At 40.7% G+C, this 13,564-nt stretch overlaps 1 protein-coding gene across 2 annotated transcripts in view; it reads right to left on the bottom strand.

Moving 5' to 3' along the window:
* Positions 1 to 4,857: 4,857 nt before the first annotated feature.
* The window catches only part of LOC143034581 (carotenoid isomerooxygenase-like), a 27,950-nt gene continuing 19,243 nt past the window's right edge, over positions 4,858 to 13,564 (bottom strand). For both annotated transcript variants that reach the window (XM_076200845.1, XM_076200846.1), the window contains exons 9-12: positions 12,636 to 12,833; positions 11,578 to 11,670; positions 11,344 to 11,442; positions 4,858 to 7,527 (exon numbers count right to left, since the gene is read on the bottom strand). In XM_076200845.1, coding sequence (XP_076056960.1) covers positions 7,306 to 7,527; positions 11,344 to 11,442; positions 11,578 to 11,670; positions 12,636 to 12,833 — 612 coding nt within the window. In that variant the 3' untranslated portion in view covers positions 4,858 to 7,305. The remainder of the gene's footprint in view (positions 7,528 to 11,343; positions 11,443 to 11,577; positions 11,671 to 12,635; positions 12,834 to 13,564) is intronic.

Genomic DNA, 13,564 nt, shown 5'->3' with positions numbered 1-13,564 from the left:
TTATGTTTAATTAGTATCATCCAGTATCCAGACTTGGTTCAGTACTTCCCATCATAGCCAATAGAATTGTTCTGGAAATAATTAAAACTACCTCTGTCCTCCCCAAGTCATCATGGATTCAGAAAATACTCAAAGTGCATAACTTACATACCTTGCAAAACACATATTAAATGGTTAAAAAGGTATCACTAGACAGAACAGTAATGATAGCCTTATATGTAAACAAGGCCTTCAGCATAGTCCCTTGATACTTGCTATCAAGAAAGGCCTCAGAATGAGACAAACAGCAGTGACAAGAAGTGGTTATGCAGAACAACCAAAACTGAATTAGAAGATGTTCCAGGCCACCCAAATGGACAAAATTCCTTTGTGAAGGCTGCAGAAGCTTGGAGGCGGACACTACGTGTTGGCCATGCGGAATGTCTGAAAAAGGGAGGTACAGTGATGGTGGACTGGTTGGTGAGGTTATTTAATGTTTGTTGGAGAGAGGGTAGAGTGCCGGAGGACTGGAGGAGTGCCTGTATAGTTCCTCTTTACAAGGGAAAAGGGGACAAGTGTGAATGTAGTAGTTTCAGAGGGATTAGCTTGTTGAGTGTAGTTGGGAAGGCTTATGGGAGGATCTTGGTTGAGAGGATTAGGAGAGGAACAGAAGGAGTAATTGGTGAGGAACAGTGTGGATTTAGGACAGGTAGAGGTTGTGTAGATCAGATCTTTGTGGTAAGACAGATATGTGAGAAAGCTATAGGAAAGGGGAAGGATGTTTTTTGGGCTTTTATGGATCTGGAAAAGACTTATGATAGGGTAGACAGAAAGGCACTGTGGGAGGTTATGAAGATATACGGGATAGGAGGAAAGCTTCTGGGAGCTGTTAAGAGTTTTTATGAGAATAGTAGAGCTTGTGTCAGGATTGGAAATGGAGAGAGTGAGTGGTTCGAGGTAAAGGTGGGACTTCGTCAAGGATGCGTTATGTCACCCTGGCTGTTCAACTTATACATGGATGGGGTGGTGCGAGAGGTAAATGCAAGGGTAATAGGCAAGGGATTGGAGATGGTTAAAGAAAATGGAGAAAAGTGGGAGGTGAGCCAGTTGTTGTTTGCGGACGACACTGCGCTTGTGGCAGGATCGGAGGAGGGATTGAGGAAGTTGGTGGCAGAGTTTGGGAGAGTATGTGATAGAAGAAAGCTAAAGATAAATGTGGGTAAAAGTAAGGTGATGAGATGTACAAGGGGTGAAAGTGACAGTAGACTGGAAGTGAGCATTAAGGGAGAGCGACTGGAGGAAGTGCATAATTTTAGATACTTGGGTGCAAATGTGGCAGGGAAAGGTGGAGTGAACGTGGAGGTAGAATGTAGATTGAGAGAAGCGAGTAAATGCCTTGGTGGATTAAAGAGTGTAAAGAGGAATAGACATTTGGGAATGGATGCTAAGAGGAGACTGTATGAAGGAGTGATTGTGCCAACAGCACTGTATGGGGCAGAAACATGGAACATAAGAGAAGAAGAGAGAAGGAGTTTGAATGTGTTTGAGATGAGGTGTCTGAGAAGTATGATGGGGGTTACTAGGCTAGATAGAATGAGAAATGAGGAGGTGAGGAGGAGAACGGGGGTGGAAAGGGAGCTGGGAGATAGGGTTGATGAAAGAATATTAGGATGGTTTGGACACATGGAAAGAATGAGTGAAGAAAGACTAGTAAAAGAGGTGTGGAAGGCAGATGTGGAGGGAGTGAACATGAGGGGGCGTCCTAGGATGAGGTGGATGGATGGGGTGAAGGGGGCTTTGGGGAAGAGGGGAATGTCTGTTGAGGAAGGACGGGAGAGGGCAGAAGACAGGGGTGAATGGAGAATGGTTGTATATGGATGATGTTGTGATAGCATGAGGTGGAATGGGCGGGTGGATGGGGGGTGAGGTAGTATGTGTGAGCAGATTTTGACGCAGCCCGAAGGGATTTCTCCCTGTCCTCTCATTTTATGCAATGGGGGGACGGAGAGGGAGGGTCGCCGATTTAATGAAGCGGCCTTGCTGTGGATGTGCTGTGTCTTGTGACACTGCTTCTGACCCAGGGCAGTGGACATGGTGCAGGGATGACCCGTCATTCAGGAGGTGCTAAGATAAGAGGGAGGGTGGAGGGGTGTGGAGTGTATTCAGGGATGAAATGGGTGGGAATGATTTTATGCCTTTTTCTTTTTGGCTACCCCCCTTGTAAGGGGGAAAAAGCCTTGGTATATGTATGTATGTATGTACCATCAAATCAAATCAAAACCAAATCTTCGGAACAAAATGGCTATACAGTGGAGTTTCTCTGGGTGCTATACTTCCACCATTACTGTTCAGTCTCTTCATGAGTGATCCCCCAACTCCAGAACGAAAACTAAGCACCTGTGTTCTCGTGCAGACGACCTGACATTGATAACCAGCAAAGAACAACCAAGTGTACATGAACAAACTAGATTAAGGGCTAATAGATAACCGAATGGAAGCTTCATCCTAGAAATCAACAAAGTCATTACTCACACCAGATATCCATGAATAAAAAAAATACCTTATAATAAGATTAAATGGCCAAATCCTTCCATTGGAAAATAACCCTAAAATTCTGGACCTCACATTTGATACTCGTGTCTTTCAGCCCTCACAGCAAGGACCTGATACTAAAAATCAACAAGAAAATAAATCTTACATCCATTGCAAGTACTGACCGTGAACAACAGAAAGAAACTGATAATTATAATCATCTATAAGCAATTCATAAGAACCACCTTTGACTATGCTTTCACAGCATGGATTCAGCTATCAGCAAGGCAAACATATATAATTGACAACCTTTACAGAATAGAGCACTGAGAGTAATAACAGAATGCATCAAAATCACCCCTATTGGAAACCTGCATATGAAAACCAAACTCCTTCCCATGGAACACCACATGAAAGTGACAGGAATACAGTTCTATGCCAGAAATCTAACCACCACACCCTTCACACTTCATACATGATGGTGTAAATTTTTTTGGAATGATTAGAAACTCGATGTGAATTACATGGATATAATTGTAATATGTATTTTGCCAGCACATAATTAGCATACTCATGTTCACAGTAGGTGTTTAGCTGTACATGCATCTTGCACTTGAAGAGGACATATGGAACCCAGTTTGGAGGAAGAGACAAATGGCTATTTGAAGTTTTGTGGGTTAACTTGGGTTCCAACCTAGGACAGTACTGGGGTATTGACTGTATGATAACATACAACCTAACCTAACCTAACCTAACCTAACCATGGACCAGTCACAAGTCATTTGTCCATGTTGGAATAAAATCTATACTTTTAGAGGAACGATGCCACTTCTATATTACAACTACTTGGTATCCCTTGTCTATGTTATTTTCATTAAACTGTTCTTTACTGGTTCTGTGACAACACTTCTTATCCCTTGTGGTAGGGGGGAGAAGAATTATGCCACCATTTCCCCCTGATTTTCGTAAAAGGTGTTTGAGTGGGATGAAGTGATGAAACTAGGGAATGTCACGATCTGGTGTTGTTTCTGATGTACTGCATCAAAACTGGCCATGATTTGAACAGTTTTATCAGTCCAATTGCCAGCCTTATTTATCGGGTAATTTCCTTCTTACTCCGTATATGAAATAAATGTGAAATGCAAAAAAATATATAACTACCTTTACTTATTCACAAATTATACAAAAATAAACTTACACATACATACATATACCAAAGGCTTTTCCCCCCTACACAGGGGGTAGCCAAAAAGGAAAAGGCATAGAAACCACTCCCACCCATTCCATTTCCTATATATTCCACTCCCCTCCACCCTCCTCTCTCCCTCTTATCTTGGCACCTCCTGGATGACAGGTCATCCCTGCATCCTGTCCTCTGCCCTGGGTCAAAAGCAGTGTCGCAGGACACAGCACATCCACAGAGTTTAAATGAGGGCACTATTGTTGTGTTACAGCACACAACCCTATTTTTATATGTGGGGCACTAGCAAGTGCCAATGGTGTAGGTTCCATTTTCTATATAGGCCTAGTCTATATTCCTATTTACCTAGCTTCCCATTCCTTTCACTTTATTTTTGTCTGAAGAAGGTTTACAAATCATTAGCTACCTATCTGAATCATGATTATGATTTAGTACATATGGTGATGGCAATACTTCTCCATGTCATCATTATATACGTGAGCCTCGACCTCTGTTGCTTTTTAATGTACTCCTGCACCATACTCTGCAGCATTTTATCCGTGAGAAGTCTGTAAACTAGTATCTTTATTTTAGTTTATTTTTTATGGCTACAAAGTCCTGTAAGGGGCACCATCCTAGCCTCCTGATAGGGGGGGAGTTTGTGACATAAAACTAAATCAATCAAATCAGTATTTCATTATACAGTTTTACATAGCTTAATTGTGACCAAATCCAATTTGAAAATATGGCACCACAAAATTACAAGTAAAGGCAGAAATGTTATATAACTATCGTAGGGATATGTAGACGAGCATTATCTAACATAGCTTATAAGCTACTGCATGACACTGCTACATAACATGTTTTATATAACCTACTGCGTGACATTCTATGTGACATGTTTTACATAACCTACTGTGTGACGCTACTATGTGATAGGATCCTGTATGTTCGTCCGACAAAAAGTCCAGGCATAAGAGGGTCTGGTTGGAGAAATGACAAATGGACTTTATAAGTTGTATTCTGGTTAATACTAGGCACCTTATTATATTGTTGGTAGTATTGTAGTAAAGAAGTGAAAGCACAGGGTGAAACATGTTCCATCACACTATTTCTTCAGTAATAGAAAATAAATAAATATGGTAGGTGCAATTCATACTAACATAATCACAGTATACTTTTAATTTGTCTTTATCCATCTTAGCTTTACATATGTGTTATCATAAGATAATAATTTACACTACCCTGTAATTACAAATGTTGCACTATTACCTAACCCAGCATCATTGAAATTATGATCTCAGGTATACAGACCAGCTCATCTTGTTTGTTACACCCTTACTCTGGGGATGTATCAAACATATTTTATTCTGGCTAACTGTAGACAATTTTATTCAAATTAGGGATTTTTTCAAATAGTTGTTGGCTCGAGTTTCATGAAGTGGAAAACCTGCAGGCCTACAGTGGGTGTCAACTCTCCTCATGACCTCCCAAAGATCCCTGGGAGGAAGTATTGGACTGTTGTCCGCATTGCATTAATGTATTTACCTAGTTGTATCTTACAGAAAAGGAAGCGAAGCTTGTGGTGTCACGTCTCTGTATTGTTTTTGCTCACTGTTTTTTCATCTAATTTGTTCCATACACACACCATTCTGTGGGGAAAGCTGTTCTTTATCAAGTCTCTTCTATAATTGTCCTTTTTAAGCTTCTTTCCATGTCCTCTTGTGTTTTTCTTATCTCAATTTAATAAGTCTTCTCTATCAAGGACTTCTATGCCATTCATAATTCTGTAGATAGGGACCGTTTCCATGTCCTCTGTGTTTTTCTTATCTCAATTTAATAAGTCTTCTCTATCAAAGACTTCCATGCCATTCATAATTCTGTAGATAGGGATTCTTTCCATGTCAGTGGCTGAAAGTGATGGGTGGAGGGGAGCAGTTGCTAATTATCGGCTCTCTGTGTGTGAAAAAGTTGATAAGCAGAAAACTTGGGCCTAATCTGGAAATAAAGTGTCAGCTCCTCAGGGCTGCACTTCCTAATGGAGATGAGGGGGTTAATGGGTTTTGAAAATGAACAGCTTTGCTGTCCATCTTGCAAGGACACCAATGATAGAGCCACGGGCAGCTGACCGAATCAGATTTGAGTATTTCTGTAACAAATTACTGTGGGTAGTATGCAATTTTTAAACAGCACTTCAGATGTGTGTATTTTCGTTAGCGTGCTTTGATGTCTGTGTCTTATCCTCCTTGGCTATAGCATGATTTTTTTCACACCAGGCGACGTCATTTCATTTTCTTTAATTTGTGTACTTTATCATAACTTATTCAGCATCATCGCTGTTACTTACCAACGCACATGGAGTGCAAGGAAAAGAAGTTTATTCTTTTAATTTCTATTGGGTACCTTGCACTGCATGGCTGTTACTGTGATGTTCATCCACTACATCATCATCAATTGGGACATACACCAGGGAGTGTGTTGCTTCACTTGCACACCTGTGCTAGTCCCCACGGTCTCTCTTAGTAAGATCTGGTGCAGCCACCCTTCCCAGTGTGCCCCAAAATGGGAATTGTTCTAGAACCTTAACCACTTAGATCCTGAACCCCTTCAAATTTCTTAAAACAACATTAGTCGTATAGGAGATGGGATGTTTTGGCACAGACGTTTTCACCGGATACGGAGCATGGAGATTTTGTCCAAGGACGTTTTCACTAGATACCGATTGAATGGCACATAGTATATATGGAAAAAATACCCTAAAAATGATGCCTGCAATGGTAACAACTAAGAATTCTGTCCTTGCAAGCTTATCTACACAATGAATTTTCAATATATCCAATGCCTATCTTTACCAGCAATACTGGCCAAATCATGAAGTAAATAACAATGAATAAAGCAAAGAGCCTTTATGACATTCTATAGTTGGATTGTCATACCACATTATCTATTTGTACTTTAAACTGCAGTGAATAAAAATAAAAAACAAAATAAATAAAATTAAAACATTAATGCAATGAACTAAAAAAAATTATGGGCCGATGAAGAATAGTTTCACAGGAGACAATAAAAGTATTAAGTTAAATGTCTTGGGTAGTGACATTATGAACCATGTTGCTGTTTCCCATTGAAACGTACTCTACATGAAACTGCTCATTCATCATATTAACCCACACAACATAACCTTGGTTTTGCATCTTTGGATACATGTCACATACAAGGGTTGGATGACTAGTTATGACTTGTTCTCACCTTACATAGGCATTATGTTTCATTATTCAAAGGCTAGACAGACCTTTTCTCATCTACGACTGCGCTGAATGGCCTACTGGCTCCGGCGCTTGGCCTTCAAGCCAAAAATTTCATAAATCAATCAATCTTATCTACGACTACAGAGATAGCCTTCCTGCCCCCCTGGCAGATGTTTTTGTGTACAATGGAACACCTTCACAGTAATGATCTGTCAGGTGTCCTTTTGTTGCACTCATGTTCTTAAGCCACCAGAGGGAAAAAAATACCTCCACCATGTGAAGGGTAGGCGTTCCTGTTATTTTGACAAGTTCTGAAGAACAACACACAACCTCAGGAGATACTTCTAAGGGCCTCCCCTCAACACCTCAATCCCCTAACTTTTCCTGCCGGTTTCTCCTGCAGAAATTGTCCATTTGGTTCTCTTCAACAAACCAGCCATGTAGGCACTTGGGCACAGGGCCAGGGCATTCAAACTCAACGCGTCCAAGTTCAGTGAAGGTGGTACCGTCTAGGACAATGAGGCACACTTGGTTATCAAGACCACGTGCTCGCAGGAGCGCCGACAAGACCACACCATCATCCTCTGTCTGTGTGGGGAAACAAGATAAGGACGCTTTAAAAGGGATGAAAGAAAGAGGGTAGGTATTCCATGGGATTCGTTAAGTATTTAGTATCTACATCTATCGGTACACATGGATGGATGTCATGCAGAATGTCTGAAAAAAGGAGGTACAGTGATGGTGGACTGGCTGGTGAGGTTTTTTAATGTTTGTTTAAGAGAGGGTAGAGTGCCGGAGGACTGGAGGAGTGCCTGCATAGTTCCACTTTACAAGGGAAAAAGGGACAAGTGAGTGTAGTAATATCAGGGGGATTAGCTTATTAAGTGTAGTTGGGAAGGCTTATGGGAGGGTCTTGATTGAGAGGATTAGGAAAGTAACAGAGGGAGTAATTGGTGAGGAACAGTGTGGGTTTAGGACACGGAGAGGTTGTGTAGATCAGACTTTTGTGGTAAGACGGATAATGTATGTGAGAAAGCTATAGGAAAAGGGAAGGATTTGGAAAAGACTTATGACAGGGCAGATAGGAAGGCACTGCAGATATATGGGATAGGAGGAAAGCTTTTAGGAGCTGTCAAGAGTTTTTACGAGAGTAGTAGAGCGTGTGTCAGGATTAGAAATGGAGAGAGTGAATGGTTTGAGGTAAAGGTGGGACTTCGTCAGGGATGTGTTATGTCACCTTGGCTGTTCAATTTATACATGGATGGGGTGGTGCAAGAGGTAAATGCAAGGGTGGTGGGTCAGGGATTGGAGATGGTTAAAGAAAATGGAGAAAAGTGGGAGGTAAGCTTGCTGTTGTCTGTGGACGACACTGCTCTTGTAGCAGGATCAGAGGAGGGATTGAGGAAGTTGGTGACAGAGTTTGGGAAAGTGTGTGAAAGAAGGAAGCTGAAGATAAATGTGGGTAAAAGTAAGGTGATGAGATGTACAAGGGGTGAAAGTGGCAGCAGACTGGAAGTGAGTATTAAGGGAGAGACTGGAGGAAGTGATTTGTTTTAGGTACTTGGGTGCAAATGTGGCAGGAAAGGGAGGAGTGGAGGTGGAGGTAGAATGTAGATTGAGAGAAGCGAGTACTTTAAATGCCTTGGTGGATTAAAAAGTGTAATGAGAAATAGACATTTGGGAATGGATGCTAAGAGGAGATTGTATGAAAGAGTGATTATACCAACAGCACTGTATGGGGCAGAGACATGGAACATAAGAGAGGAAGAGAGAAGGAGTTTGAATGTGTTTGAGATGAGGTGTCTGAGAAGTATGATGGGGGTTACTAGGCTGGATAGAGTGAAAAATGAGGAGGTAAGGAGGAGAATGGGGATGGAAAGGGAGCTGGGAGATAAGGTGAATGAAAGAGTACTGGGAAAGAATGTGGGAAGAAAGATTAGTAAAAGAGGTGTGGAATGAGTGAATATGAGGAGGTGACCTAGGATAAGATGGATGGATGGGGAATGTCTGTTGAGGAAGGATAGGAGAGGACAGAAGTAGGGGTGAATGGAGAATGGTTGTATATGGATGATGTGATGTATGAGATGGAATGGATGGGGGGTGTGGGAGTATGTGTGAGAAAATCTGATACAGCCTGAAGGGATTTCTCCCTGTCTTCTCCTTTTCTACATGAGGGGACAGAGAGGGGGTGGATCGCCGATTTAATGAAGCGGCCTTGCTGTGTCTTGCGACACTGCTTCTGACCCAGGGCAGTGGGCAAGATGCAGGGATGACCTATCATCCACGAGGTGCCAAGAGAAGAGGGAGGGAAGAGGGTGTAGGGGAGTGGAGTGTTATAGGGCTGGAATGGGTGGGAGTGGTTTTTATGCCTTTGTTTTTGGCTACCTCCATTATAAGGGGGGAAAAGCCTTTGGTATATGTATGTAGTAACAAATCACAATAATCAACCTTTTTATTTGCACACTTAGGCTGAGATGAAAAAATATCTATTACATTGTAGAAATCATTGTTTACAAAGCCTGTGGCATCTAAGAGGTGTATTGTGAATGTGATGCATTTTATATATATATATATATATATATATATATATATATATATATATATATATATATATATATATATATATATAGTGCCCAAAGACAGCATTGCAGAACCATCATGGTCACAGATAGGCATCAATGATTCACCACTATGAAAACTCTGCCATTGAGATATTCTGGTTCAAAATGATAGCCCATAACTATGCCATCTATTTACACATCTTGGCTGTTGGCAGAGATATTTATGGAGTTGAGACTAATCTCAAAAGATGAAAAACTCTCAATATTGCTGAATATCGTCTGTTCATCAGAACTAATACTAAGAGATGGTGCTGTATGGTGTGTTTTAGAATGTAGATTAGCAGATGACAAATGTTTTCGACGAAAAGTCCCTCTAATCGCACTTCTGATATAAGATATTTGTTTTAAACTTGGTTCTTGTGAAAATGAATAACATTACAAGAGAGAAAATACAAAGCTGTACCTGGAATTGGTGATTACACTTTAATCCTTTTGGGATCACTCGATATGAGAAAAGCTTCAGGACCTGACAGGATCTCAAACTGGATATTTAAAGAATGTAGGGAACAACTGAAGGGCAAGATTTACAGCCTTATTGCATGTTTATCAAAAGAAGTAACCAGGAAGGTTGTGTGTGTCAAACCTCTTAATCTTTTACTCGAGTGATTGATGCGCCAAAATAGAGGAGGGGTTGGGAGGGCTGTGTTTACTTCAAACTAGAGAAGGTTTTTGATAAAGTACCTTACAATCGACTTATGTGGTAAATGGAGAATTTGGGAGAACTAATACGCAAATTAATGGAATGTTTTATATACTTATTAATCAATTGATTTGTTTATTATTGTTATTTTTCGAGGGAAGGTACATGAGGACAATAGTAAAAGGTAAAATGTCAGCATGGAGTGCAGTAACCAGTGAAGTTCCACATGGTTCAATTTTTGCACCAATTATGTTTCTTATCTATGGCAGTGACATGCTAGTGGTACAACAACCTGTGCCGGCATGTTCCCAGATGATGCAATAATTATGAAAAGTGAAAAACAAGAAGACGTATAACAGTGACTAGTGAAGTTTCGCAAGGTTCAGGGCTAGCACCAAAAACGAGGACGACTCTAGCCTATTGCAAATGGCAGAATCCAAGCTGGTTCTCACCCTGGCAGGTCAATCATATGAGAAAAGACTAAAAGTACTGAGTCTGCCAATTTTGAAAGATCAAAGAGAAAGAGGTAATATGATTACGCTATTCAGATCACTAAAAGGTATAGACTACATTTGATTTCCAAAGTGGGCAGTACCTTCGCCTCTGGGGCTAAGGAAAAACCTGGTGCGGCAGTGAGGCAAAAAGGGGCGAGAGAAAGGCATTAGGAGCAGTAGATAATCAACCTTTTTTTTTTTTAATCCGAATGACAAAATATATGTTAAACATTAAGGTAAAGGATGCGGTATATAGAGAATAAAACTGATATAAGAGATATACACAAATGCATAGCTTTATGACGTAGTCTGAAGTCTGATTATGCGGTATATAAAGAATAAAACTGACATAAGAGATATAAACAAATGCATAGCTTTATGACGTAGTCCGAAGTCCGATTGAAAAAAAGAAGTGTGTTCGTATGTGTGTAGAGGAAGGGTTGGGGTGCTCAAAATCTACCTAGAGGCCAAAGGGATGCCGGCCTGGAAAAGTTTGGAAGCCACAGGACTACACTGACAGAAGAGATATCTTAATTAGAGATGGGAGGGATTTAGAGGTCATGAGAACAAATTAGAAAAGGCTACAGTGTTATTCATTTATTTATTTTTGTATGTGTGTTTATGTCGAACAAGGCACAGTGTCGCTCACCTCAGCTCCTGGGCGTGGGACAAAGATGGGTTCGGACGGGTAAACATTGTCCTCGCCCCACTCCATATGCGTTCGAGATTCCACGTCCACTTTTATCAGCTGTACGGAATATAAACAAAACAATCCAGGTTATGGCCAGCACCATACCAAATGACGATATGAGTTTTCATTGTACTTTATAGGTAATGAAAGGAATTTTCCGTTTTTAGTCGACTGTTGTCATCGCAGACCTACCGTGCCGGGACATGGGTGGTCGACGTCGCTGCATATTGCGTAGAAATAACGGTAAGGGCGACCATTGCACAGGTCATAGTGGAGACGGGGCACCTGGTGAGGGAAAAAGATATTTCTGTGTAAGTTCTTGGAGTGAGTTAGTCGTAATCTTAAAACACACACACACACACACACACACACACACACACACACACACACACACACACACACACACACACACACACACATATATATATATATATATATATATATATATTATATATATAATATATATATATACATATATATATATATATATATATATATATATATATATATATATATGACGTAAGTGGAGTAGAAAACACAGGAGTCTTAGTCCGAGTTTATTCCTGACTAGTCTCGCAGGTATGCGAAAAAGCATACCTGCGAAATTAGTCCGGAATAAATTCGGAATAAGACTCCTGTGTTTCCTACCCCACTTACGTCAGCCTGTCAGAATGTCTCAACACACACACACACACACACACACACACACACACACACACACACACACACACACACACACACACACACACACACACACACACACACACACACACACATATATATATATATATATATATATACATATATATATATATTAGAAGCTTTGCCAATGATTCGAACCCTGACCTGTGCGTAAATAATCACAAAGTCAAGATACTAGCGACTGAGCTACGTGCAATGGTTCAAAAGGACAGTACAAATCCCCAACCACGCTTCACGTAACATCAGAATATCTAGTCTCATTTTCATCCAATCCCCGTATTAGGCGAGCCCTCCGACAACTTGTCGGAGGGCTCGCCTGATATGTATGTATATATATATATATATATATATATATATATATATATATATATATATATATATATATATAAATATATATATATATATATATATATATATATATATATATATATGTATATATATACATGCATACACTTCCATTACCTGTCTGTGTTACGTTCAGTTACCAATGTTCACATACATAAATGATTATTAACATCAGCTATTTTTGAATTCGATGAGATGCTCACCTCACACCCGATATCGGCGAGCAGCTCAGGCTCGAGGAAGACTGTCGACGAAGATCGCCAGCGTGCTGTCGCCGTCGACCCGGCCAGCGAGACGAGGTTGACGTTCATCTTGGCATGACGATCCGGCGACACCGGAATGACCCAACGCTTCGGTCGACCCCGGAACATCTTGGCGTAGCACGGGTCGTAGGAAGCGTTCTGGAGAAATTCAAAGGTAAAGAAATGTGAGACTGACCTTTGTCCTCATTCGCATGCTGTCAAACCTTCACAAACATAGGCTTGTATGATGCAGTAGTCCACGCCGCATCTCACGACCTACGTTCCCTCTAAGCTGTGTGCATATGCGCGCGCACATGTTTTACAACTTTCGCACATAAAGAAAAAATGTGCACACACAAGGTTTTCGATTGATATTAAAATCCATGCAATAAAAAAGTTCCACCGAAACATTAACTTATAAATTCTTTAAAATAATGGTAACTTGCCAATCGTCAAACCATAAACTGCTTGGTGGAGGTAATATGTAACACAAACTTACAGATTGTGCGTATTTGCTATGATCAGATGGTGACTTGCATGGTTGCGCGCACACACTTTCCAGAGAAGGCAAAGTTTGTGCACAAGCAAATTTCCGTGCACACTCACAGTCAGAAAATTAGAGGGAAAGTTGTGTATACCTAGATTTACATAAGGCATTTGACAAAGTGACGCACAAAAGACTGACATGGAAGTTGGGAAACGTACGAGGCCTTACAAGGAATGGGTAAAGGACTTTTTCATTGACAGGCTTATAAAAAAATAGAGATGAAAAGTCGTAATGGAGAGGAATTACTAGTGGGATATCTATGATCAGGGCTTGAAAAAGTAGCACAACTCTGCAAGCCATTACTTTCCTCCCATAGGCATAGACATTGTCTCTCTCTCTCTCT

This window comes from Oratosquilla oratoria, chromosome 17 (genome assembly GCF_046742065.1).
Source record: "Oratosquilla oratoria isolate Oo_2021 chromosome 17, ASM4674206v1, whole genome shotgun sequence".
In the NCBI taxonomy this organism is placed as follows: domain Eukaryota; kingdom Metazoa; phylum Arthropoda; class Malacostraca; order Stomatopoda; family Squillidae; genus Oratosquilla; species Oratosquilla oratoria.
This window is presented reverse-complemented; position numbering and strand designations above follow the sequence as displayed.